Source organism: Brassica napus, chromosome A2 (genome assembly GCF_020379485.1).
Source record: "Brassica napus cultivar Da-Ae chromosome A2, Da-Ae, whole genome shotgun sequence".
NCBI lineage: Eukaryota > Viridiplantae > Streptophyta > Magnoliopsida > Brassicales > Brassicaceae > Brassica > Brassica napus.
In genome coordinates, this window is record NC_063435.1 from 10404718 (window position 1) to 10432038 (window position 27321).

Here is a 27321-nt window from a genome sequence, read left to right on the forward strand (position 1 = left end):
TAGTACAACTTGAAGGAAGCTTTTGTCAATTTAGATTTTCGACCAATAACTCTTTATTCATTTTGAAATTTGTTTCTTTGCATTGTCTTTTGCTTTTGAGCCTCTAAATTGACACATTAAAAGATTACTTTATATGGTACAAGATATGAGCGCAACAGGTTTCGTTTGATGTTTTAATTTAATAAAAATCATAAAATAATAAATCGTTTTATTATAGTTTTATGATTTTTTTATTTGCTGTATGAAAGTAAGAAAGTGTGTTGTCTAGAACAATGGCAGAGCACATAAATATTAGGTTAAAATTCATTAGGGATAATCTGGTAATTCTTGTGGTATTTTGATTTAAAGTTGGCTGGAACCAATTTAGCATCTGCACGCTTCGCTGTCGATTGACACACACAGACACTCTCAATGGCTTATTAATGTTTATTTTGTTAGTTTAAGTTATATATGGAATATTAATTTCATTTTTAATATAACTATGGAAATATTAATATTTTCTATAAATAATAAACTAATATAATGATGTGTCATAGTACGATTGATTGTTTTAAATCCTACGTGGACGCTCTCAATAGCTTATATCCTCAACTTTTATATAGTATAGATTTTTACATGATCATGAGCACGAGTGCACTGATGTGGAGGCCTTTGTAAAGGCGGGAATCAAATTCATCCTGCTGCAGCTTGTTTCATAAGGGGAATTGGGAACTAAGATGATCTACACAGAAGCTGTGATAAGCAAATGGTTATTTCAACAGGTTCATTAATAACGGCCAGTGGGGACTTGAGTTGAAGGTGTGTAATAACCATTAGCTTCTTAGTGGTATTCAGTTTGTCGATCATGTTTAGATTTGTTTTCCTAACGGTTTACAAATGTACCGGATTGGTTTGCACATACAAAAAACATCAACACCCTTTCTGTTTCTGTTACAGCAACTATCCCTTTTAAAAAAAGAAACCATTAACCCTCTACTCCCGAAAGTCACACGATACTACACATAACCATATACCATAAACAGTTGAGCCTTACATAAGTGGAGGAAACAATCTCGGAACTCCGTGAGCTTCCGGCCACGATGATAACTCTGGAACAGGAGGAAAAGTGGCCTCATAAGTTTTGTAATACAGTTCAAAAGTGTAACAGTCGTCTACATACTTCAAAGGGTTGAGTTTCAGCTTCTTGCAGACGGCTAGAGCGTCTACACCTTTGAAAATCCCCACACGTGCAGATGGTGCAGTCGCCCATCTGAACGATCCATACATCATTTCCTGAAGGTGCTGCGACCTGAAACGTGTTATCCGTGACAGGTTTGATATACACATGGCTGAAACTAAGAGAAGCACGACTACAAAGAGAACACTCGTCAAAACATACACTTGGTCTAACCTTCTCGAGCTTCTGGATTCTCTTCTCCTTCAACTCATCACTGTTATCCCTTTCTAACTTAACAGCTATAGCAGTCCTCTGTCTTTTCAAGGAGCTACCAAAATAACTCCATCAGATTTAACTTCCACATTCTTGATACAAGGGTGTTTGTTTTCTTGGAACCTCGAGCATTGTCTCCAAACTATTGTTGGGCATAAGTTGATACTGAAACTTCTTATTTGTTTCATCTCCAGCCTACGGATTCTATCAATTCGCTGCTCATCTGAGTATGACACTGAGCTGTTCACAGATTCAAGATTCTCTTCAGCAACTTCTTCCACAGCAGACCTATCAATCATGTTCCTTAATTCATCATCCCATCCACGCGTGTTTCGGAGACCTTACACATTGGATTTAGAATCACGGCTCAGTTCACTGGGAGATTCTACCACTTGTGTCTCATCTACTTCTTTGTCTGAATCATCCCATGAATCAACAAAAGTATATCTTCTTCAACAACATCAACATTAGAAACTGCTTCAAGAAAAAACAAAAAAACAGAAGATCATCATAGACTGTATCTGAGTATAGCTTCTCAGACGCTGATTAGTTCGGAGAGAAATCCACAACCTGATATTTTTATTTGCTTTATAACCTTACCAAATTATAACCACTTCCCAGTGAACTGCTCCAAAAACCTTTGAAAACAAAAGATCTTTGGCTTAGCTTACATACAACCTAAGGGAGAAAGATTGGACAAATGCTAATCTACATGTTTGCATCAATCTTGCCTTTGACATCAACAAGAGAAAACCCTCTACTACAGACATGATCCTTAGTCTTCTTACTCCCAGACACAGTTGGTGCTATCTTCAAGACACCACTCACTCACTTCTTTAAAAGCAGCTTTAAGGTCTCTCTGAACACATTCTTCTTCTTAGCAATATTGGTCACACCACCAACACGGAACCCAGTTTGAGTTTCTCCAAGTCCTTTCATTACAAAAACAACCCAACAAGCTAAAATGAGATCTTCTCAGCTACTAAAAGTCAAGTCGGAAATAAGAAAACGTATCTTTGTTGGATTCGATGAAAAGTAGAAGAACACAAGGAGAAAGATGACTGAAGACGAGAAAAAAAAATGAGAACGGAGCAGAACGAAATCGCAGAGGGAAGCTCTCCGTTCATCCTTGTGTGTTTCGTCATCTTCTCCTTCCTCCTTTTCGCCGGAGAAGATGACCTCATGAGAAAGCCCATTATTTAACTTTATTCATGTGGTATTTAATGGGTCTATTTGGGATTCAACTCAAGCCCATTAAGACAGAATTATATCTATTATGCCCATAGTTTCTGTAACCAAGTTTGATGTGACACCATAATTGTAATGTTGCTTGCTCGCATTTAGCAGCCTCACCAATAATTTACATGGGATCATATACTATAATGGATTTTACTGAAATATTTAGGAATGTGAGACAGCATCTTGAATAGGCAGGCACCAGGTTTCATGAACTTCATTAATAATTTATACTCCATCTGTTCTCTAAAGGTTGTCATTTTGAAAATTTTGTTTCTTGTTACACAGAAATATATTTTTAAATTTTAATAAAATATTTTTTTTAAATATAATAAAAATATATAATTTCAAATCTGGATTGTCGAAATATTTTAATTAACATATGAATTTAATTACTAACTAAAATAATATTTTATTAGTTTGTGTGAGGGTGTCAATTAAAATGACATTTTTGTAAACATATGGAAGGGTCTGACTGGTGACCATTCGGGAAACAAGAGGAACAAATAAAAAATGAATGTTTGGGAATAAAATAGCAGGAATGAAAAGGAATGGTTGTTCCTTATCAATTTTAACAAGGAATAAATTTTGTTCTTTAATTCTCTACAAAAAAAATAATGAAAGGGAATGAGAAAAAATTATTATTCCTTGTTAATGGTGATTTTTTTTTATGAAAGTTAGGGAATGCATTATTCATCGCCGTTCCCTGTTCACCATTCATACCCATATGTTTTTTTCTCGCCTGTTTAACTAATGTTGATTTGATTAGCCGTGACGGAATCAATGGAAGCGACTAGACTCATTAATCGAAATGTGAGAATATAAAAAAAAATTTCAAAGTAAATATCAAAGTAAACTAAAAGTATAGAAAAAAAAAAACAGTGCACAAAATACAAAAAAAGCTAGGCTGTGTGTAGACCCATTATAGAGGGATGGGGATTAAGCTTTGTACATATTTACGTGTCCATTTTGGAATTGGGCTAGTTCTTGATTTGAAGTCATGAGATCTCTCTCAATGGGACCGTTTCTTCATACATGTTGGTCCGTGTCACATGTGTGGTTTGTGTACGTATCGTATACTTATAAATACGTACCGTGTTAATGTTATATATATGTCTACACAAGTCAAAACATAAACCTGCTTGCATATATTGCCTAAGGGTTAATTGTGTTAGAATTTGGTTTTACATAATACGTATCACCAACCAATAATCAATCTATTACTTAACTTAGTGTGAAAGAAAGAAATGCAACATATCAGAACTATTATATAGTCAAACATGCATGAGACTTTTACATTAAAATCATCCTATTGTTAATTAGTCTTATGAATATTAGAGTTAGGTTGAGTTGCGAGTAGCTGTTGAGTAGGCCTACGCTGCTGAGTTCAAAAGTCAGTCAATAGTCATTATAAACCTTTTATATTTATTGGTTGCTATTTTTATCATCTTTATTCTTTAGGCAGTTTAGTACTAATACTTTTAAGGATATAAATGTGCTTATAATAATGTCACACGTATATTATATAGATTGGAAGTATGAAACCATGGTAGGTATCTACAACTAATAAAAAGAATTATAGATTATCATTAAAAAATAGCCACAATCTGTCAAGCCTCCCTGGTAATTAATTGATTTCGATAAAAGATGTATAACAGAGCTATAATATACTAAACTAAGAAAAGCTTAGTGGAAAATTAGATAAGCAGCAACTTTGGCACTATAACATTGACAAAACATCTACTGCGTGAAGCTTTCTGTATAGAATTGTACACAATAAATACATTTTACATTTGCATATACGCGTGTGTATGTATAGATCCTTAAGTTATCAGTAGTACTAATTAATTCACTTGTGTTAAGTTGAAATTTTAAAAAGGGATGTGAGATCTATCCGGATGAATTCATTAATTCGTACCAGTGTATAAATAACATGAATGATGCTACGTTTTCACTTTCACATCAATAAAACGAAATTCAAATGTTTTCTTGTTTTGAGGCTATATACATACTTTACACATGCTAAAATATAAAAAGAATTGTTTTAAGTTGTAAAAAAAGTTTAGAAGTACTGATAAATATCCTGTGGTGTCTTTGAGTTATATAATGTATTCGTTTTCCGATGCACGTCCCACTATTATGTTGTTTAAGAACATAATTATTTATGTACCACTTAACCTATTTTATTTCATAGTCTTATAATTTGGTATAACAATGAAATGATGATTTCATACACATGAACCGTTAAATTTGTTTCCTTAAATGCATGAGAAAATAACATACCAATATAAGCAATTACTTTCTTGTATTTGCGTATTTGTATAGATTTATGAATCAATAAAAAGATTTTATATATATATATATATATATATATATAATTTTACCAGACACTGAAACAAAGACATGAAGTGGAAACATCTTTCTTAGGAAAACGATGAAATGTATCCGAGTTTGATTGGGAGCCTATATGCCACTAAACTATAGAGATAAAGGTGTTATATAGACAAAACAATAAGAAAAAAAAAAAGGCTATAGAATGCAACAACGGTAATTTGTCATTAAGTTATCGTTTTGGTTTGCAGAATCCTACAATTTGTTTATGTTGACGAAAAAAAAAATATGCTACATAAATTAATAAAGTTTATATGTAGCAAGGAGACAAAAATGATAGTATAGGTCATAATCGGCCAACGCCGACCAAAGTCCAAAAAGATATACAAAAAGATGAAGAAGGGTCCATCTGAACACTTCTTGTGTGCATATCTCGATGGCAACTCGTACCAGATTACTAACGTCTTTCAACAATTAGCTAAGTTGGCATATATTATCATTATCTGACTAAGACTAAGAGGGTTTTAAGGCTTTTTTTGTGTTGACACTAAATACTTCAACGATAAAAAGGAGAGAAGAATACTTCAACGAAAACTAAATGAACACGAAGACATTAGATTAATACTCAAAACAGCCTTTATTACGGTGTCTACACTATTTTTCTATGTATCACTATGCATTAATTCATCTTGCCAATGTTTCCAGGATATGAATAAAGAGATTAAAGGTTAAAAAGATTTTAATTCATGTTGCTGTGTAGTAAAAACAAGAGTCTGGCACTCGAGTAAAAAAATCGATGAATGATTAATGCAAATATATCATTCAGGCGTCTGTATCATTCCATTGAAATTTGGTAGCTACAATTACCTGAGTTCACCGATTTTTCAATGTTTGGTCAAAATAAACCAAACTGGTACTGAAAAATGTGTTCCATGATCACTTTATAGTATAGCAGGAAATCAAATATATATATAGTTGAAAAACGATTCGACCCATCTCGTTAACTATTCATTATATTTCCACTAACTCAACATGGACTCATTCATGCTCATCGATCGGTGATCATTCACAATATATGACGAGAGGCCTGCGTATTTAATTTAACCTCCTTGTTGTACAAAATAAATATATTGATATCATTATCAATTATAATGCAAGAGATATAGACGTATGTGTCACTACCGTCCAAGTTGACCATGGTACAGGAGAACAAAACATTTCGTAACGAGTATCAATTAATGTGACGATGATGATATAAGATAATGCCTACTGCACGTAACATGTGAATCTGAAATAACCATTCAACAACGATTATTGACTATAAGACAATAGCTCCCATGAGTTGGATTGATATTATTTGAGAAAAATATGAGATTAACCAAATTGACGAGGCCTACCACGAGAATGTAGTGTCAGTCTGATAAACTGTTGTAGGTTGAGAGGTGCATAATTTCACTTCTTTTGATTTTCATTATTTTGGCTTCATTAATGTTAATATAAATGAACACATTCACATACATTTAATAAGTGGAAATGTATATGTATATATGAACATGAATGTATGCCGTATGCATGTTTTGATATTTGTCTACCTAAATAGAGAAATGAATTATTAGAACGAACCGAATCATAACAATAAGAGATCGATTAATAATGAAAAATATCCCTATTTTCCAATGTCAACAACTTCTTTAGAGAAAAACAGGTTTCGATGTTCACCATGGCTTTTCATATAAAAGTTCAAACAAATTTTTGTAGATTTTCGATATGCATGACGGTACATACATAAAACACAATGAGAAATGACGAACTAGAAATATTTTACGATACGTTTACAAACATAAGACACTGCCTTAAACGTATACTGAAGACACCGGTATATCACAATTTACAAGTTTCCGCCAAGTTCCAAACTTCTACCAAAATTTAATTACCTTAAAATGCAAATCACAACCTGTTAAATGTTTCATCCATCCTAAGCGACCGAACAGAAAACGGCTTCATGGCCCCATGAATACCAGGCCCATTAAACATATCACCAATGACTAAATTACACGTCAGCATATTTTTAAAGACACCGGACCTCTCTCCTCACGAGTAGCATCCACAATGGTGAGTCTCACCATGAAGTCCTTAGCATTATTATAATAATTTTTTTTTTTTTTTGAATAGTTAAGAATCCTAATCCAAAAGATATGTCCAATGGTGTTCTCCAATTTGGAGTCCTTAAAAATTTAATCAGAGTTTGATCTAAAGAACTTGTATTATATTCTATCTTCTTCTGTCTCCATATAGTCTTAGAGTCAGAATAGGATGTACAAGTTACAAACATATATGCTTACTAACTAACAAATTAATTTTATGTGTTTTGGTAGTAACCACTCATCTTCTTGAAGAACCAATGAAAGAGAATGATAGTAAAAAGAAAAACCATGAAGATGCAGCAAGATTGTCCACTTCCACGTCTTCTTCCTTCACCCGTTGTAGTGTCCCTTATTTCACTCCACTCCTCCTCCGTCAACCTTACTGGAACATTCAGTGCTGAAGCTTAAACCAAGCTTCAACGCAATGAAAATGGGAAAGGCCAAGCTCATTTTTGCATTTGCAACCAATCTCAATCAAGTCTACACTTACTGACTTGCCAGAAACTCTATCAGAATATTGATCAGAACCAAAATGATAAATCCTGCAGATTCTTTGTCCATTATCACTTTCTTCTCCTCCACCACTCAGATCAATCACATGAAACTCCTTCTCCTTTGCTTTTCTGAAGCATCACTCTCGTGACAGCTTACCGCAGTATCGTTATTCGCAACGAACTCGTGAACAGCATGAGCTGAAACGTTACTGCATCCAACACCATCTTTCCCGTGCTTGAATCATTCTCTTTTTGCTTTTCCATCAGTACATGGATTGAGACAGAGTCACTGGTCTTCCAATTGAGACCAGAGACTACAATCACAGCCTCAGGGACAAAGAGTTCAAGAATGATTGTATCAGACAAAGAGTTAAACATAAACCCAAAACTGAAAACCTGTAATAGCTAGAACATACTCAAATTATTGGTAAGCAGAGTCGTAAAGTACAATAAAGATCGAAACTTTACCAGAATCAAGATCCCGTAGAGTGACAATGTTTCGTTTTTATTTCAGAAGAATGAAAATCAGACAATTGAATCTAAACCCTTTGCCGGAAACGGATGCGCGCCGCTACAAGTGCTCTCTAATCTGTTGCTCTTCGGTTTCAGTTTGTGTTTCTTCTTTCACAAGACCCCTCAGCTACGAAACACAAAAGCCTTGGTGATAAGAAAAAAAAAAAACACAAAAGCCTTCCCATCCATTTACAAGTAGCCACGTACCATAAGGATCAAGTCCTAAAATTCCTTAGCTACGTTACAGTTCTTAGTTTTATTAAGCAAAATATTATTATTATATGTGTATTTGCCTAAGATTAAGCGCTAAGGACTGGTGATGTTACTCCGTTGCGGGTGGTCTTAGCTGCGCATAGCTTGTACTCAACTACTCATGCAATCTCTACGGTGATAACGTTACCTCACCCCCGTTTGTTACACCACTGCTTAATGCTAACCAGCGCATTGTGCTTCAGTGCATGTTAGTCACAAACGCAATACAAAATCAAACTTAAACGTCAAAGCCCAATGTAATAACCTTCACTGTCTCGATTCGAACAGCCCGTTTTCCCGGGCAAAACGGAAACTGTAACAGTCTCTGTTTCGTTCTTCAACAACACCTTTTACAAAATGAAAAATTTATAAAATTGTAATAACTATAATAAAGTCTTACAGTCTCTCTACTTTCTCGTGTTTATATACCAAAACAAATGAATGTGCTAAAAGCCTCACTCACTCTTTCTTCTATCCAACAAAATCAAGAAACCACTTCTTGACCTCTCTCTCTTCATCTTCTGCTTCTCCTTCTTCTTTCCTTTTTCTCTCACTCAGATCTCGGCAAGTTCTCCACCGGTTATGGACATGGAATGAGTAGCCGCCGTCTCAGCGACTGCTGCAAGGATATGGACTTGTTATGCGGAGAGGATTCGTCCGACGTGTTTTCCGGCGAATCAACGGCTGATATCTCGTCGGAGGAGATTGATTCTTGGCCTGAGGAGTCAATAGCAAGCTGTTTAGAGGACGAGGGACACTTTGTTCCAGGACTTGACTATCTCTCTAGGTTCCACTCTCAATCTCTGGACGCTTCCGCTCGAGAAGACTCTGTCTCATGGATACTAAAGGCAAGCGTCTAAATATTTTTCTATCTCTCTATCAACTTATTTTTCCGGTTAGTAACGCCGGGAGAGTTCACCGATGCTAAAATACGCCGGTCAAGTCGTTTACATGCAGAGAAGGCTTTTTGAGACTGTGCTATTGTTTGGTTACAGGTACAAGCGTATTACAAGTTTCAGCCTTTAACGGCGTACCTCGCCGTTAACTACATGGATCGGTTTCTCTACGCTCGCCGGTTACCGGTAAAGTTTTTAAACGTCCACGTTAATATTCTCTCTGCTTTTTGATCATTTTGATATGACAAATAAGTCGTAGTTTTCACTTTTGATGGGATCTATTGACTTTTCTTCAGAGATTTGAAAACGACTTTGGTGTATGGAAGTTAATTTTATTTATGAAAAATAACGAATAATAGATGTAAATGGAGATATTGATAGAGCAGGAGCGTAGGAGCGGGATGGGGGAGATTTTATTTACTTTATTTAAATGAATTTCTCTTAGTATTATTTAATATTTCATAATAATATATATTATATTTTAGATGATATAATAATATTATACTTTGCTGTAAACTTTCCACTCCATATATCTGCTTTATATATGACTTTTGATTATGGTTTTAAAACGCTCCTCTACTATAATAATATTGTAGATTAATCAATCATGAGATTAAATCATCTTTCTTCGAACAGGAAACGAGTGGTTGGCCAATGCAGCTTTTAGCAGTGGCATGCTTGTCTTTAGCTGCCAAGATGGAGGAAGTTCTCGTTCCTCATCTTTTTGATTTCCAGGTAAGTTCGGTTCTGTTCTAAAGATTCATTTTATAGACTCTGGATGGCTCCAATATGTTTATTTAATTCGCGTCTCATTGTCTGTAATGTAGGTTGAAGGAGTGAAGTATATATTTGAGGCAAAGACGATACAAAGAATGGAACTTCTTGTTCTGAGTGTGTTAGATTGGAGACTAAGATCCGTTACACCCTTCAGCTTCCTCAGCTTCTTTGCTTACAAGATTGATCCTCAGGGAACCTCTCTCGGGCTCTTTCTCACGCATGCAACAAAGATTATACTCTCCAACACTAAAGGTAGTGTAATGTTGTATATTTTATCATACGTTCACTGGTCTGGTTCTAACAAAAAAAACAATATTGGCAGAAGCGAGCTTTCTTGAGTACAGGCCATCGAGCATAGCTGCAGCTGCGATTCTATGTGTAGCCAACGAGCTACCTTCTTTATCCTCTGCTCTAAATCCCCACGAGAGCCCTGAGACTTGGTGTGACGGATTAAGCAAAGTAAGTTGGATTTATAATATTTTTTATAAAACAGAGGACTAAAAAATATTGTCTTTTGATTAATATTTTTTTTTATTTTTTCAGGAGAAGATTGTGAAATGCTACAGGCTAATGAAAGCCATGGCGATAGAGAATAACAGGAGAAATTCACCAAAAGTGATAGCAAAGCTCAGAGTGAGCGTAAGAGCAGCATCCACATTGATGATGCCAAGTGAAGAACCCTCTTTCTCATCATCAGCATCCTTATCTTCTCCATGTAAAAGAAGGAAACTAAGTGATTACTCGTGGGTAGGTGATGACAACTCCAGCTCAGAATAAACAGAGGTGTGGGGGGAGTAAAGTATAACATGAAGTACATGGTTAATGATAATAAGTGCAAGATTCTAAAAAGGGTATTAAATTAAAAGCATGATTAATGGTAAGATTTGCATTAGTTGGGAGAGACAATGGTCATCATTAATGACTTTGCAGATTCCCAAGGAGAAGAAAGTGAGTGAGCGTGATAAACACACGTGTGAGAAGATAAGATCATGAGTGTTTTTATGCGTGTGAGAGAGAAGGGCATGAATGCATTACAGTCACAGTTGTGGAAGATCTTTGGTGAAGGTTTGAATTTCAGACAGAGAGGCCTTTGTCTTAATGGTTCGCAGAAGTCGTGGACCCCAAGCTTCTTTGGGTAGTTGCGAGTGTATATATGTTCTTTTTCTTTGGGATTGAACCCTAATATTTTTGATTCTTTGTGTGCGACTGCACGCGCCGGAGGCGTGTCTTGCACGTGTTTGCTTTTTTTTTCTCTTTTTTTCTTTCTATGTTTTGATTTACATTTTGCACTCCCTATGCATGCGTGTAAGGCGTCACGTGTGTATATTTTATATGATTTGTTTCTTTTCTATAATTGAAATTGTCTTCGAAGTTTTTGAAAAGAAAAATATGTAAGACATGGAGCTAATAATGAAGCAAAGTAATCATGGTCGTAGCGGACTTGTAGATATTGTTAATAGTGAGAAGGACGTAAGATAAGATAATAGGAGTGGTGTGGCCTTGTGGGGGAGCATAAGCCATGTGAACCTCCGAGTTTGTGAATCGAGTTATGTGTATTTTATTGGACGACGAACGTATGAAGACAAAAAGTATATATACTTGATTTACTTAAATCTAAGACCAAAAGAAAAAGAAAAGATTATTTGATGTTCAGAGAGTTAGTGAGCTCCCTCGCAGCTTTCATCAAATGTAATCCCTGAAATACATTTTTTGTAGATAAGGTTCTCATCTCTAACACACAATTGTACAAGTAATTTTTGTATTTACCTATTCTAACAGCAGTAAAACAAAAACAAAACAAAAAATATGCTAAACACATTCATTCCTTTCTTGGTTTTATACTTATTGGTGTGTAGATGAACAACTAATAAGAGTAGCAAACATGTGATGTTGATCTGTCTCCATGTCAGAGAAAGTGGTCTCACCACAAAACCACAACATAGCAACACCGTTTCCTCTCTTGAACCCCTCAAACACTAGCCACACAAATACCAAGTCTGCATCTATCTATATGCACGAGCACGAATCTACAAGTAGACAGGAAATAAGAAGTAAAAGAAAAGTCAAAACTAAATTACTGCTAAACAAAACACTTAAGGTATATTTTAATCTTATAACCAAGCAATTTTGAGTTTATTCCGACATAAGAGCATCTCCATAAAAACTTTCTATTTTAGAATTTACAAAATTTAATATTTGAAGTGTTAAGGTATTATTTTCCAAGAGAAAAACTTCAAATTTAACTTAAAAATTATTTATAATTTACACTTTGGTCCTTATATTTGTCATTACTAATATAAATCCATAAATTTTTTATAAATAACTAGCACATATATAAAAATATTACTATTAATATTAATCAATAAAATATTACACTAAAATATAAAATCATAGATAGAAATACATAACTAAATATTAAAACTACAAACAAAATTCCATAAAATTATTTCCGTAATGCTCCATTTTCGGTTACACAATTTTTTTTGGATAATATTTTAGAGCTTCCAGAGAAAATTTACTAGACTATTAGTGTTGTTGTAATATTTAAATTTGTGTAATAATTATGTCTCCATGTATCTTTTTAAAAAGTTTTTCTTATTAAGTTTTTTGTAATATTCTTATTGTCTAATTCTAGTTTTGAAATATTATAAATCTTATTTTAAAATTTTTATTTAATTTTATGTGTAAAATTTGAATTTATAATAAAAAATTTGAAGTATTTATTATATACAAAAGTTTTAAGATTAAAACGATAAATAAAAAGAAACTTAAGTATCATAAGTGTGATGTGTAATTAATTATAAGGACCAAAATACAAATAAAAAATGAAACTTCAAATTTAGAGTTTTGAGTAGTGAAATTTCAAATATGAAGTATCAATTTTTAAAACTCTAAATTTGAAGTTTTTTTTAGAGGAAAAAACTTTATATTTGAAGTTATAAAATATGTTCTAAGTGAACTCTGCGTCGAAAAAATATCTATATCCGCTTAATTCTAATCAATTACTAGTTTAATATTTATTTATACTTAATCAAAGACATTAGTTTTTCATCCCCCAATGAACAAATCTTGCGTCTCATAAACTAATCTCACTACTGCTTTACTTATCTATCGGATTTAACAACGTAATCTACTTTTAAATGCTCATGACGCTCCTCTCTATTTTTTCATTATTTTAATTTACATCACTTTTTACATCTTTCAACCATAAACTGATGTTGACATCATTGTATACATTTAAATCTGTATATAAATTATTGAACATGCACTGTGATCAAACTATTCCACTCAGAAGTACGTAAGAATTTGTGTTACTACTTTTACTCCAGTACCAGTCAGTATTACTATTCATTAACTTTATAAGGAAAGTTGCCATGATTTTGAAATTCATGAATATATAAATTGGTATGGTGCAAGAGCATCAATATGACATGACGAGTCACGAGCTGAGGAGGAACCACATTGACTTATATAAAAGGGAATACGTACAAGATAACTATTACAAGAATGAAAAAGAATAGAAGCTTCCCGCACCACTATTTAATCTAACATGAAGCAAAGTAAATAGAGATTATACTATATATATGGTTGTTAGGTGACTAGCACACACATTTGGACATATCCATTATATCAAGCATCGCGATTGCCTCCATCATTCTTTATTAACTTCTTGTTTATCCTAACCCTCTTTCGGGTTTTGATTAAGACAGATAGGGACACAAAGGGACTGAAGCTTATATCTCATGAGTATGAAGACATTTATCTTTTAATTACTATCTTAATTATCTTTGTCCTGTCTGTTTGGTACACGCGTTCGCCATTAATTGCAAACATGCAATGGTGGCATGGCCCGACCCGTAGGGCGTGAGAGAGTTAGTGAACTTGGTCTATCGAGGGAGCGTCTCTTATTATGTATTGCTTTAGGAATTTTCGTGGGTTTGCTTTTTGTTATTTATGATCACAAACCAAGATTTAGTCACTCTTCCTTATGTGCACTCTCATTCCGCACCTTAGTGGACATTGACACTTCTTAGGAAAGTCCTTTGTTTCATCATCAATCACTCTTTTGCTAATCCCACCTATTCATGTTGTTACAAGGACACTCGCACGCGTGCGCGCACAGAGAAGCTCTAACTAATTATCATCTTATAATTAAGCACGTTTAGTATTAGAACTTGGATTTTAAATCCAACAAAAAAAACAATTTTAATAGTTCACATTCAACATGTGTGTTAGTCCACTTTCTGCCGGTACTTATTTCCTTATGATTAAAAAATTATATTGGTTTTGATTTGATTTATATTAGACTCCATAGCTCAAAGTTAGCAATATATAGTTTTGATTCTTTTCGATTAATCTAAAGAATGCAAAGGAAAAAGAGGATGAACGTGAGAGAAAGGAGACGAGCATAAAAGAAAAGTAATGAGCACAGTGACTGAAAGCGATAAAGGAAGATTGTAAGTTTTTACAGACAGAAAATTTTACAGAGATTTCAGGAAAGCGATGAGAAACTGTAAAGTTGAAAGCAAAAGACATTTTTTAATGGGAAGAAAGCTAGATTTTAGTTAAAGAAAGACAAAAAGATATGTTACACTCTTTTAGATTTGACATTAAAGAAGCTTGTGAATGTCACTTTGTAGGAACCATGCCAATGATACATTGATTCCAAATTCACAAATGAACTTATTTATTCCTACAATCACCATCCGAAATAAGATTCAATTATGGGCATTGTTTTGATTGGGCTACAAATTGGAAAAGGGTCAAGACCCATATGTAAAGTCTTGGACTTTTATATTTTGCAGATTAAAGTCCTTAATCTTCTTGATCAAAGATTCAAAGTCCTCAATATTCTTGATCAGCAACATTCAAATGTTTCATCTTCCTCCCCTCTGAAAATATTACTTCATAGTACAGTTAGTTGTTTTCAGGTCATATTCAAAATGAACAATATATGTCCAAATTTCTTGAGAATGTTAGAATCAATTTTTATAATGCTAAAAAGAAAACTTTTTTTTATTTTCTTATCAATTTGTATATGAGCATTATTCACTGATGTATTAACCACATAGATCATATTGCCAAGCCATCAAAGATGCCTAAGATCATCCATATCATCATCATCAAACTGGAACTTGCTGAAAGTGAAAAGCATGTAGCCATGTTGATCACTTTGTTTGGGAAAATGGAGCTAAGAAACAAGGGACCTTTAGCATGGAGAAGTTTGTTGTTTGCACATGTGGAATGTGGATAATCTTCTTAACAAAGCTATTGCCACTTTCGCTCAGATGGAGATGGCAGGGATCAAACCTACACTTCGAGCCGTCCTCACCACCCATGCTCAGTCAAGTAACCATACACTAGATGCTTACGTTTTTTTTCGAAGAAGAGGGACTTCTACAAGATGGAGCCAAATATGATCCACTACGCCTCCCTCATTGAGATGATTATGAAGACTGAGACCATGGATGAGGCAATCAGAGTACTCTAACTGATCAAGTATGGTATATTCAACCAGATTTGCAACATGATCTTCGAGAGATGTGCGACAGTATTCCAGGAGGGGCATACCTACAAACGTAAGTATGTCGGCAAAGATGTTTGATGTGGTTATCCGCAATGGAGGGAGTTACCAGTTGAGCTACACAGCCTACTTACACACCATCTCTCATATGCACGCCTAGAGATAGAGTTGGTAAGAGCATGAGACGTCACACAACATGGAGTTATGCCGATACGAAGTAAGCTATTGTGATTCAGTAGGAATTTTATTTCAGTTACTCTGGGACAAGTATTTTTGATCTTAACGTTTTTATTGCTCCTGGTTTCCATAGGTTGCATACTTTTTGGGACAACTATGCATTTCCTGTTGAGTATGTCTTTAGTCCTGCTTATGTGTTTGATGTTGTGAAAGTGCATGTAGATCAGTCTCAAACCTTACTGTAGTTTTCTTATGCTAGAGTACTTTTGGTTTGGCAATCAAGAACAAGTCATGAAAAAGGGTTGTAGGCTCAATTTAGATGTTGTCTTACGTTAGTTGATGAAGGAATCATGGCAACAAGAACAACAAACATTTACTCTTTTTAATTGAATGTTATGTGCTGATGCATTCTAGGTTTTGTGTACATAACTGACTAGGTCTAGAGGAAGATCCTTGTTTTTATAGTCTTGGGGGTTATTGGTTGGTGTCTTTAATGGATTTGAAAATCTAAACTAAATTTATTGTTATTGGTTCTATGATTTTAAAATTTGTATTGAAATCATGTTATTGGTTTTATTATTTATAAATTCTAATTTAAATCAAGTGTTATTCAATCATACAGATTTGTTAATAGATTTGATTTTATAATGGATTTGAATTGATTTGTATAGATTTCTTTGTTAAAAATACAAAGACTAAAATCCAAGGAAAAATCTCCGGATTTATAAATACTAATCCGAGAAAATTTGAAAATCTGTATATTTTTTTTTGATTTGTAAATACTATATGAATTTCTAAATCAATCAAAATATATAAACCAATAACACCTCAAGCATCCTTACTAGTGTTTTATTTTCAATTTTTGCTTCTTTTTTACTCAAATAGTGCTTCATTTTCTTTATCACCTCTTCAAATCTTGAAGAATCAAACTGTATTTCTTCAAATTTAAAGAAATACTGTTTAGTTGATCATTTTTTTAAGATGAACCTTTTTTTTACAAACTAATCCTTTAACATATTGTTATTTTATACTTGAATAAATTAGAAGTGTTTATCATCATCTAATTAACTTCAAAGTTTATATTATTACTTTCATCTAATTAAATGTTAATAATGAAGAACATGAAATTATCGATTTCCGAGAATTTTATGTTCGATTTAGAATAGTTTAGAATAAAATAAGCTCATTTTTGTTTCAAAATACTTTGGTTAATCACTTTATATATATATAGTGTTTCTTTATAAAATCTTAAATTCTTTGTTTATTTATTTATGTTATGTATAATAATTGTCACATATAATGATTTTTAACTTATAATAAATAGTATGACAACTTGTTTAAGAGCATGTAGCGTCGATGATCACAATACATGGGAAAGTGGGGAATATCCCCAGTTACACTTCACCTTTTGTGGGGCTTGGAAAAAAGGGGAGTTTAGCATGACAAGCTTGTTTAACGCGCATGGGGATATTCCCAGTTACCATTATATTATGTGTTTGACAAATCATTGACGAGCATCACGAACAAGCTAATCAAGGAAACTTGTTTCATCTTTGCAATCGACATCTTTTATGATCTATAAAGAGCTAGATCATAAACATTTGACTCGCTCTAATCAGACTTTAATTATAATTATTGATTAATTAACATATATATATATATGTTGGTCTTATATTAATATTGATATAATTAATCCATTTATGGATTTATTTATATTAAAAAGAGCATCGGCTAATATATTTGTATAAACTTGTTCGCCAAGACTTGTACAAATTCGGTTCTATCAGTATATTCTAATGTAGAGTTTGTAAATTGTTTTATGAATAATGATCACACAAGAAAATATTCCCATAACGAGAGCAAAGAGGAAAACTGCAGCTTGCTTTAGAATTTAACAACATTGATTACAAGTAGTTTTGACTTACTGTAGCGTTAAATCGATTTTAGTAAAAATAAAGATTAATAAATAAAGTCAATGTTGAAGATCTTAAACATAATATGAAGAGAGAAACTCACATATTGATGGAACCAAAGTGAATTTCTCATTCAATTTACTATAAAATGTCTATTTACTTTAAATTATTGAAACAAAGAGAGCGATATCGAGAGAGAGAGCATGATGATTTGGAATATTTTTTTCCATAGTTTCAGGATGATGAAGTAGTTCCCAAAGTTTGAGTATTTGTGTAATTTGAATATTGTCTTTGGTTCTTTTAGCTGCTGTTTTTTTTTATACAGACTGAGACTAATGAGACGAGAGATTTCATAATTACTTTGCTATTGGTTTGCTTTTATTCAGTGACTTTTTTTATGCAATCCTATAGTTTCTTTGATTTTATTTTGTGGTTTTGGTCAGATCTTGTGCATAATTTGATTGATTATAGTTAGATTATTAAACATCATTCGTGGATGGGATTTTCATCTTGTATTCGTGGACTATTTTTTAATTAGGTGTTGAGTTCAACGAAAATCTAGATTTATTCTTATCAACCTTTTCACAAACACTTCAAATTTAAAAGTCAAGCTTTTCTCAAATATTTAAGGCAACTAAACACCTACTCTAAAAAGTTACTCATTATGTTATAAAAAGATTCATATTTTAGAAAAATAAATATTTGTTTAATAATCACATTAAAAGAATTTGTCAAATATGATTTCTGATTTCGATAGTATTAATATTATATCACAATTTTGTTACTAGATTAAATTTTAATTTTAAATGAATATGAATCACTCATATTCAAACATAGGTTTGAGAGAATTTCTCATAAATTTTTCAAAGAATCTTTGAGAAAATCCTATCTCTCTCTTACTTTTTCAATTTTTTTTTGCTAAGATACTCATAGATTATTTAGCAATGGAGATGATCTTATACATGTGTTGTGTACATTGAACTTTCTTGGTTTGACAATTAAGAACCGGTAATGACAAATGGGTGTAGGCTCTATCTTGATGTTGTCTTCAGTTGGTTGTCTTATGTCAACTCTAGCTCCTTCCTCTACCGCAAACGCCTTCATCTCAGTCTCTGTTGATCAAATGTGAAACTCTATATCTCTCAGATAGGCCGTGTTCATTGAAGCTATGTAGTTACCATTATTGTATTTATTATCTCTTGCCTTCAGTGCCCCACACTACACAATCTTTAAATTTAACTGCCACAGCCCGCTACAGATTTATGAACACCTGCCACCCATTTTCCCATTCATTTTGCATTCTCGAAATAAGAAAGGTTCTAAATAAAAAACAGATGTCAGCTTCATATATCGCATTTTCAAAAGTTATATCTGGTATCGCTAAGGCCATCAATAGTGACGCTAGGAATATTCAATAATAATTGGTAAAATACTCCCATTTTCTAAACTTAAATCTGACAAGCTACTGATATCAATAAGATATGTGGTGGGGACTTTGAGTTTCATGTCACCAGAGGCATTCATGTGCAACGAGAATGATGAAAATGTGGGAGGCCATCAGATTTTTGGTCACTTGGTTGCATACTATAATACCAGATGGTGTATGGAAGAACACTTTTGCAGATTATAAGACTTTCTAGGCTAAGTTCAAAGTCATAACCGATCCAAACCACAAGATTACTTAGAGAGTCAGCTCTCAAACCCATGGCTTGTCGGATCTAACGAACAAATGTCTAGCTTGGGACCGTAAGCAGAATTGGAGAATCCTGTGCTTCTCCAAAACCCTGAATCTTCCGGTAGTGATGACCGTAAAGCCATTCCTCAGCTTAACCAACTGCTTATAGACCCTGTTCCTCTTCCATAAATCTGCTAGAACTTTGTGTTCAACTCTGGGAACGGTTAAGACGGCTTGAAGGAGAAACCAAGTAAGGTAGCTTTGGAAAGGAGATGTTTGCTTATAAATACCCTGTTTGATGATCATTTTGGGTGCTTGTCTTTTTCACGTTTCAGCAGATGAAACCAGAAGAGTTAACTGCATTTGCTTTAGCAGGGAATATGCAAAAGCAAATAAGTTCAGGAAAAATACAAGAAAACGACGTTCGGTTTAGGAGTAAAGCCTGATGCTAGAACATACACTACAAATACTTCCTTAATATTTTTGATCTTCAACATTCATCATTATCCTAAGTTTTAACTAGATCAAGCCATCAATCCACTACAGCTCTCAGTTTCAGTGTACTGAAATAAAATGTAAATGTTGACCTTTTCATTAGCGAGCAGTTAGCTTCTAAACATGAATTTGTTTTGGTTCCGAGGATTCTAATTTGCTATATACACAAGAAAACACCAACACTCTCTATGTTCTTGTCATCACCCACACTCGATCTATGCTTAACCATTATAAGCAATACATTCACTTATTCAGAATAGTAACAGCTTTACCCTTTGCCGTTTTTCAATGGACAACTCCTTCACTTGCATCATGTGTCACTACTAAGTTGCAGCTTCTCTCTCACGTTGTTCAGCTGTGAAACAAAACTATATTAATATCATCTGCGGTGAAATGCAAGGATGTACCATTTATTACTTTGGTAGCATTGACACTTACCACTTTCTTTATACGATCATTGGCAGCACGAGTTCCTCCAGTGACAGAATCAGAATGGTAAGGGCTACATATACGCACATCTTCCATTATCACCATGTCTTTGTTTTCCCACTTTACATGAAGCCTGGAAAATGTGACACATTCATCAACTGACATATATAAGAGTCTAAAGCCATGCGTCATGACCGGTTCTTAATTATTAAACCAAGAAAGCTTAGTGTACACAACATAGGCAGCCTATAACCATCTCGAAACTGATATAATCAAACTCACCCAATGGTAACATAAACTAGCTGATTACTTTCGTTGCAATTCTACTCGATCATTGTAAGAAGACTAGAGTAAATATTTGAGGTTTGAAGCTGATTAACACGCATTTTCATAGAAGCAAACACTGAAAGCAAGACTAAAGACAAATTCAAACCATAGAGCAAAAACATTGTTAGTCACAAAAAGTAAGCATCTTCACCACACCAAGCGCAATAATACACACGCTAAATTGAATCAAGATCAAACGTAATCATCCCACAATAACTAAAAAAGAGAAGTCCTAACGATTCACAGTTCCTTAAACAAGCCAACCACTCAATCAAAGTAGAATCAACCTAGGCTTCTTGGCACAAGAACTAACCAAAACCACGCTAAAAAAAGATTCAAAGAACCAAAAGATCCTTACGTCTTAGACAAAGCGTCGAAGATCTTCTGCGCCTCTGCGGTAACGCCAACACCAATGCTCTCGATCCTCCTGCATAATACGTTGCCTCGTAAGATTCAATCAATCAGTCACAACGAGTGAATCATTCAACAAATCACACACCTAATAGCGATTGCCTCTTTCTCTAAGAGTCCACTGAGATCAACGAACCACTTTTTCTTGTTCGAATCCATCGGATCTTTACACTTCCCAATGAGATTGGCCTTGGATATGAAACTTGCGTTCACCGTCCGTGTAGTCATCATCGATTTACATTTTCCCGGAATCGCTCCCTCTCGTAGAAATTCACGTCAAGGATACATCTCAAGAAGACGAAGAAGAAGTAGCAAAGAGATAAAAAGAAGTAAGATCGAAAGGATATGGAAGATGACGACGTGTGGATCAGAGTCGTATGCCAAGACGATCCCCTTGAACTCGTTTCCAGTCGTCAGCTTCACCTCGTACGTCTTCCCCACCTCGTACTCGTCACCGCTTCCTCCACCTCCGGCTTTGGTCGCCGTCGCGTTCGCTGGACTCATGGCGGCGATTGGAACTTCCTCTTCGCGCTCTCAGACGGTGGTTCTGGAAAATGTAGCGGTTGAGAAATATCTTCGGTTGTAACCGTAAATGAGCCTCCGTTAAATGGAATAAAGGCCCGTAGAAACCTCTACTTTAATGGGCCTAACTTACTTTAATGGGCCTAACTTAGCTAATATCCAATGGGCTCAATTCTATAGTGCCAAAAGTCATCATTGCAAGTAATTTGCAACCCACATTAAATCCTAGATTAGTTGGAGGTCCTCATCTTTTGTTTTCCTTATCATTTTTAATAACAACATCACACCAGCTTACATACCAACCAAATGTCTGACTGCAGGTTGGCTATTACTCAATGTAATTAAGGCTCTAAACACACTCCTATTTTGACCATGAAAGCCTGTCCAGCTAGAGTTCAACGAGTAAGAGGCATCAAACTGGAGATTTTGGAATAACTTTAATCTAAATAGCGTCCTTAACTTTGTGGCACACTACTCACCGCAGGTCTTGTGAAGGTGGCATAGGTTGCTACTAAAATTCTTCCAAATATGGAGGTGTTCAGTTAATAGAGTCATCACACTGGCTGCATTCTCCGCCACAAGTTCGTTTTCTTACTCTTTTTACATTGCATTAACTCCCAGCTTTGTTTCGAATGTCACTATTGCACTCTACTCAGTATGCAACAATAACACCACGGACGGTGGAGTGCATCTACACTCCCAAGTTGGTGGCATTGAGACTACTAATACTATAACATATGGTACTATAACATGTTCTAATTGCTCACTAAAACTACAATGCGGATTCACATCTTTCACATCTGCAGGTTGGCATGACGAGAATGCTGTTGGGTTTGTTTACCTGAATGACCGTCACTGTGAAACCTCTCATGAGGTGGACATAAGAGGTGCACAGAACACCACAGGTTTCCCTGATGCTACAGTTGATGAAGGAAGCACAATGGACTTAACACCACTACCTTGCAAACGGAGACAGTGGTAAGCATTGACAGCAAAGCAAGTGATTTCACTTGGAAACAACAACAATGCAGCAAGAGTATTAGCTAATCATCATCATCAAGTAAAATAAAGGTTTGAGGATACTTAGTGTAGGGTGAGATGCAAGTCGTGTAACTTCAGTCTCTGTTTCTGGTGGTTTTATATTTGTCTATTTCTATTAACAAAAATAAAATAACTATTTGTTATCATGGTCTGCAAGTGAAGTTTTGGACTCTACTCCTGTTTAGCCTTAGACTTTGTTTCATCAATTTAAACCCACATATTTATTAATTCTATTTTTTTACTATATTATGTTATTTTTGTGTGTACTAGATTAAACATATACACGTGGATTTACAGTTTTTTTTAATTGTTTAATTTTGCAATATAAACAATGATAAAGACTGCATAGCTATTTGAATTTTAAAAATAAGTCTCGACTTGGGACTAAAGTAATAAAAGAAAGGAACGTAAACTCTAAAACAGACACAAATTTCAGTGCGTCTTCACTTTCACGATAGTTTAATGAGGAATGTAAATCCCGAGAAATTTTAATTTGAATTTCAGTTCTCTTTCGTTCATCAGTTAGGTCTGTTGACAAACCCTCTTCACTACCATTTCTGTTACATCATTTAAGAAATAATAATGGACAATAAAATTGTCAGTAGATGTATATATGAGATTGTTGTCGTCGGCCTATATAACCAGTAGTTTCGGCTCATCATTTTTTATATAGCGTTGTTGTAGCTTGAGCGCATAAGATGATCCTTTTTAATCCTTAGTGCTTCACTGAATTTTGTTTTTCTTCATCCTTAATATCCTAAAAGAGATGCCCAACAAACTGCATTGTATTGCCTTAAACAAACAAAAACATGAGTCAATACCATACAAAATGAAAATTGTGAAGGTCTTTATTTGTACCAAATGGAACCTAGCAAACTCACCTGGTTCATGATTCTTTCATAATGATTATAGCTAAAGTTTTGCATGAAAAAATACAGCCCTCCCGCTGGTTTAGCTTCATACTAACAAACCCGAACATTTAATTGCACTAAGATATCTTTTTCGATTACGATTTTCCACAAAGGCCTGCTTGAAAGCAATACAACAGATTAAGAACAAATGCCAACAGTCAAGCCACACCCATCAGCTAACTATCCATTACCCATTTCCAAGTGGGAGAAACTTATTCAAACAATAGGCAGTTTTCATTATCGATCACCATAACTCTAGCTATTCCTCCACTCACGCTTATGTTTTCAATAAGCTCGGCGTTCACTCGGTCAATTACCATGTTGGCGAACTCACATTAGCCGATAGCTATCAAGGGATCGAGCTCAGCTGGAGGATTTTCTTTGATAAAAGTACTACCGGAAGGGAATCTCCAATAACATTCTATTTTCTTTTATAATTTACACCAAAATAAAGTAACTCTGTTATAGTGTAACTTTTGTTCTAGTGGTGTTACTTTATAATAGAGTAACTCTATTATAGAATAACACCATTGGAGCAAAAATTACACTATAATAGAATTATTTTATTTTTGTGTAAATTATAAAAGAAAAAATAGAGTTCTATTGAAGATGGTATAAGCCTTCATAATAGCATTCCCTCTATCAAGTGCATATTTACAGAATAAAATATGAATAAAAATCGTGGGTATATATGTCTATGCTATCTCCCATAACGTGGACATTTTTAATGAGGTAACACGAACTCTCTCTCTATATATATAGTGGTCTATTAATAATAATAAACCGAAAACAGTAAAAATTCAATTCAATATTTTGTCAATTCTATTTGATTAAAAACGTACTTTAACCTAGATCAAAACCAATAAATGCAAGCCTATAGAAAGTTCGAAACCGCTACCAAATTAGAGACGAAGGAATACTTTTTTCCTCGACTGAAATAGTATCGTACACACTTGTATCTGGCCCATAAAAGAAACTAATGCAAGTATTTAACTGTTTTCAGAAGACGAAGCTAGCTTTTTAGAGTCTAAAAGACATGTAAACAACTTGTTCAATGTATATACATTAGATTTAATAGTGGGAATAAATCGATCCGTGATTTGCAGAATCTTCAATATAATACATAATAAAGAGCTCTATATATCCAAAAACATGTATTTACATTGGGTGGGTTTATGCTTTTCGGACCAAAAAGCTAAGCCTACTTCCGCAATCTCCCATTGACACTGACGACTTAACACATTCTAACACGCATTTCTTCTTTTACAAGCAATAGAAATAAAGGGCCAAAAATATTTAAGCGACCCTCCTTTTCTTCTATTAAGAAAAATGTATATTTGATACAAAATTCACACAGGACTTTCTTCTTGACTAATAAGCAATGGAACTTTGTATTCATCTTCTTCTTGATGATAGATAGTTTTGATGGGTTTTCTTTCTTCCTTTGGATTTTGTTTTTCTTCGGTTTCCTTCAATTGTCCCCACGATACTGTGTAATATCCAACGCCACCTATGGCTGCTCCTAACACACTGCACACACATGCACCAAACATATACTCAATACTCAAGCATGGTAACTATATGCAAATAAATTATGACGATTAGTAAATAATCTTTAACGAATTACCTGCCGTAGTGAAGACTGTTGACGAAGAAGCTGGTGCCAAAGAGTGTTGCCCAAAAGATACCAAAAGGTTTGAATAATGGTACATAATATGGTCCTTTCATTTGGGTGCACTTTACGTGTACGCTTGTTCGAATCACACTTCCGAATATTCCCTGTTTTTATTACATTCATGATAGGTTACTTAGCTATACGGATACTAGGTTGTGTTTGTATATAATTGTGCCTAAATTTAATTACCGTGGCGATAATGAGAAAAAGATCGAAGTTAGGTTCGATCTTCCATGCACTTAGGTCTCTTTCCATATACAACGAGAAAATAAGACATTGAACCGTCCCGACTATGCTGTAAAACGAAGCCACTTTCATAACGTGTGGATACTTTTTGACCGTCCCTGTCTGACAAAAGATTGAAAATAATTATAATCTTAATTGAATAAAAGGCATACATATGGTTTATATTATTGTTAAAGGTACCTGAACAACATTGAAGAGGGAGACAAAAAAAACAGCTGCGGCCAAAAAGATACAACCAAGGAACCAATTGTCGGGAAGATTGTAGTAGACCAAGAGTTTACGGATTGATTTAAGAAGATGATTTGGGGAAGGAGACGAAGCTGGTCTTATGAAGGGACCTTTGTATAGTTCTTCAACAAATGCTCCGCTTAATGAAATTACTGTTCCCATCACTTTAGCCCTCGTGCTCGTGTTTCTCAAGTCCAACTTGCTCCTTCTATTTGAGCATACATAGTTATTTGAAAATCGTCACCTCTAATTGATATGCAGATTATGAAATGGTGATGTAGATGGCTTACCCGAGAATAAGATTGAGCAAGAAGGAGAATGAAGGAATGAGTAATCCCATTGCGCATACCACTATGGGTGAACTGAAGCTTAGTCCCACGAATGCCAAGTTTTGGAAAAGAAATACCCTTCATATATAAAAAAATATATTTCAGTGTACGTGTACATGCATGAATAACAAGCTAATTAGTACGTTAAAAAATCATGCAAGTGCAGTACGTGTGTGCTAACAAGAGGGTAAAATAATTAGACACAACGTCATGCAATTTTTATTTATTTTATATTAATTATTATACAAATAAAACATGGTGTGCGATGCATGCCGCTCACAAGGAAACGTCACGATGTTGTAGACACTAAAATAGCCCTAGTTGTTTATAATTTTGTCCATTTTCGATAGATGACGTGGAAAACCCATGTCATATAATAATATAATATTAATCAAAACATTTTGTGGTTGATACGTCTACAGAATATCACAACACGGACCTTGTATTATTCTTTTGGTTTAAGACCTCCTATTAGTATTGCTAAGGAAAATATTGGGGAAAAGTCTGACCCCTAAAATCTATCTTCATAAGAAAATATTCAATAATAAGGCGAGATGATGTACTCACCCGGTGAAACCAAGAAAGAAAACACGAACGACGAGTGGCCAAGAAAAGATGGACTCTTCAGTTCTGCAAGAATGTAAAAACATAACAAAACCAGAACATGAGTCAAGACTGATGAGTGAAAACATATTATGCTTATAAATTATATGGATCAAGTAGACCGACCTATCATTTCGGTGGAAGAACAAAGAAAATGGAAGAAGAAGAATAGATCCCAAAGCGTTTGTGTAAACAACGAACACAAAAGGACTCATCCCTCCTGTTAAAGCCGTTTTCGCCATTATCGTTAGAGCAATTGTGCATGCCTCCATTATCACCATTGCCATAAACGGCACAAACTCTTGCTTTCTAACCTTCACCTCCATCTCTCTACCTCTACACTTTTAAATTAAATAAACGGCACGACGTCCAAGGATCTAGGGAAATATAGATAGATGTGGAGAAAGAAGGAGAGAGATAGAGAGGTGAAGAAGATTTTCAATGCTATTGGAAAAGATACGGAATTATTGGTTTAATTTCTCCAATGATATATAGAAGATGGAATTGTCGTACATGTTTTATTTATTTATCAATATCTATTTTCAGATAATAACCTTTCACATAGAGGTGAGGCTACTTTACATGCGTGACGAAGCTACACGAGCGTCTCCACAATTGCACTAAGGGTAAGATGTTTACGTCATATTACTTTTTATTTTTTATCGGCATGTGTTTAAACATAAATCCAAATAGTGTGATGCTATCTAAACATTTTATTTATGTAGTTACGTCGCGTTTCGTCC

The 27321-nt window shown here is 34.4% G+C and overlaps 3 protein-coding genes, 1 long non-coding RNA gene and 1 pseudogene across 5 annotated transcripts; 1 reads left to right on the forward strand and 4 right to left on the reverse strand.

The window, feature by feature from the left end:
• Nucleotides 1-801: 801 nt before the first annotated feature.
• LOC125589214 lies at nucleotides 802-3993 on the reverse strand. Its single transcript, XR_007325393.1, has 2 exons — nucleotides 1391-3993; nucleotides 802-1288 (listed from the first exon to the last, which is right to left on the reverse strand). It is a non-coding gene; the product is annotated as an uncharacterized LOC125589214 (long non-coding RNA).
• A 3199-nt stretch (nucleotides 3994-7192) lies between these two features.
• Nucleotides 7193-8401, reverse strand: LOC125588390 (annotated as a pseudogene).
• Nucleotides 8402-8701: 300 nt separating this feature from the next.
• Nucleotides 8702-11426, forward strand: LOC106394758 (cyclin-D1-1-like). 2 transcript variants are annotated; one of them, XM_048759251.1, is made up of 7 exons: nucleotides 8703-8969; nucleotides 9007-9247; nucleotides 9395-9481; nucleotides 9932-10030; nucleotides 10123-10324; nucleotides 10395-10531; nucleotides 10616-11426. In XM_048759251.1, the coding sequence occupies exons 2-7, from the start codon at nucleotides 9029-9031 to the stop codon at nucleotides 10847-10849; spliced, it is 978 nt and encodes a 325-aa protein (XP_048615208.1). In that variant the 5' UTR covers nucleotides 8703-8969; nucleotides 9007-9028; the 3' UTR covers nucleotides 10850-11426. The 2 variants fall into 2 exon arrangements, with proteins under 2 accessions (XP_048615207.1, XP_048615208.1); XM_048759250.1 differs by having other exon boundaries at nucleotides 8702-9247.
• Nucleotides 11427-19930: 8504 nt separating this feature from the next.
• Nucleotides 19931-21616, reverse strand: LOC106420989 (protein LSM12 homolog B-like). The gene is made up of 5 exons (XM_013861832.3): nucleotides 21371-21616; nucleotides 21112-21286; nucleotides 20971-21039; nucleotides 20295-20418; nucleotides 19931-20211 (listed from the first exon to the last, which is right to left on the reverse strand). The coding sequence occupies exons 1-5, from the start codon at nucleotides 21525-21527 to the stop codon at nucleotides 20167-20169; spliced, it is 570 nt and encodes a 189-aa protein (XP_013717286.2). The 5' UTR covers nucleotides 21528-21616; the 3' UTR covers nucleotides 19931-20166.
• Nucleotides 21617-24614: 2998 nt separating this feature from the next.
• LOC106394749 (WAT1-related protein At1g70260) lies at nucleotides 24615-27073 on the reverse strand. Its single transcript, XM_013835307.3, has 7 exons — nucleotides 26705-27073; nucleotides 26543-26605; nucleotides 25937-26053; nucleotides 25599-25854; nucleotides 25362-25520; nucleotides 25125-25276; nucleotides 24615-25027 (listed from the first exon to the last, which is right to left on the reverse strand). The coding sequence occupies exons 1-7, from the start codon at nucleotides 26902-26904 to the stop codon at nucleotides 24847-24849; spliced, it is 1128 nt and encodes a 375-aa protein (XP_013690761.2). The 5' UTR covers nucleotides 26905-27073; the 3' UTR covers nucleotides 24615-24846.
• Between the last annotated feature and the right edge of the window lie 248 nt (nucleotides 27074-27321).

Excerpts from the sequence above, each read along its gene's own strand:
- LOC106394749 (XM_013835307.3), bottom strand. The coding sequence starts at position 26,904 with ATGGAGGTGAAGGTTAGAAAGCAAGAGTTTGTGCCGTTTATGGCAATG. Across the intron at positions 26,054-26,542 it reads TTCTTTCTTGGTTTCACCGG|GGTATTTCTTTTCCAAAACT; the intron begins GTGAGTACATCA and ends TTATATATGAAG. Across the intron at positions 25,521-25,598 it reads CCCTCTTCAATGTTGTTCAG|ACAGGGACGGTCAAAAAGTA; the intron begins GTACCTTTAACA and ends ATCTTTTGTCAG.
- LOC106420989 (XM_013861832.3), bottom strand. The coding sequence starts at position 21,527 with ATGAGTCCAGCGAACGCGACGGCGACCAAAGCCGGAGGTGGAGGAAGC. Across the intron at positions 21,287-21,370 it reads TCCACACGTCGTCATCTTCC|GAGAGGGAGCGATTCCGGGA; the intron begins ATATCCTTTCGA and ends GTGAATTTCTAC. Across the intron at positions 20,419-20,970 it reads TTCGACGCTTTGTCTAAGAC|GCTTCATGTAAAGTGGGAAA; the intron begins GTAAGGATCTTT and ends CACATTTTCCAG.
- LOC106394758 (XM_048759250.1), top strand. The coding sequence starts at position 8,993 with ATGAGTAGCCGCCGTCTCAGCGACTGCTGCAAGGATATGGACTTGTTA. Across the intron at positions 9,482-9,931 it reads TCTACGCTCGCCGGTTACCG|GAAACGAGTGGTTGGCCAAT; the intron begins GTAAAGTTTTTA and ends TTCTTCGAACAG. Across the intron at positions 10,532-10,615 it reads GGTGTGACGGATTAAGCAAA|GAGAAGATTGTGAAATGCTA; the intron begins GTAAGTTGGATT and ends TTATTTTTTCAG.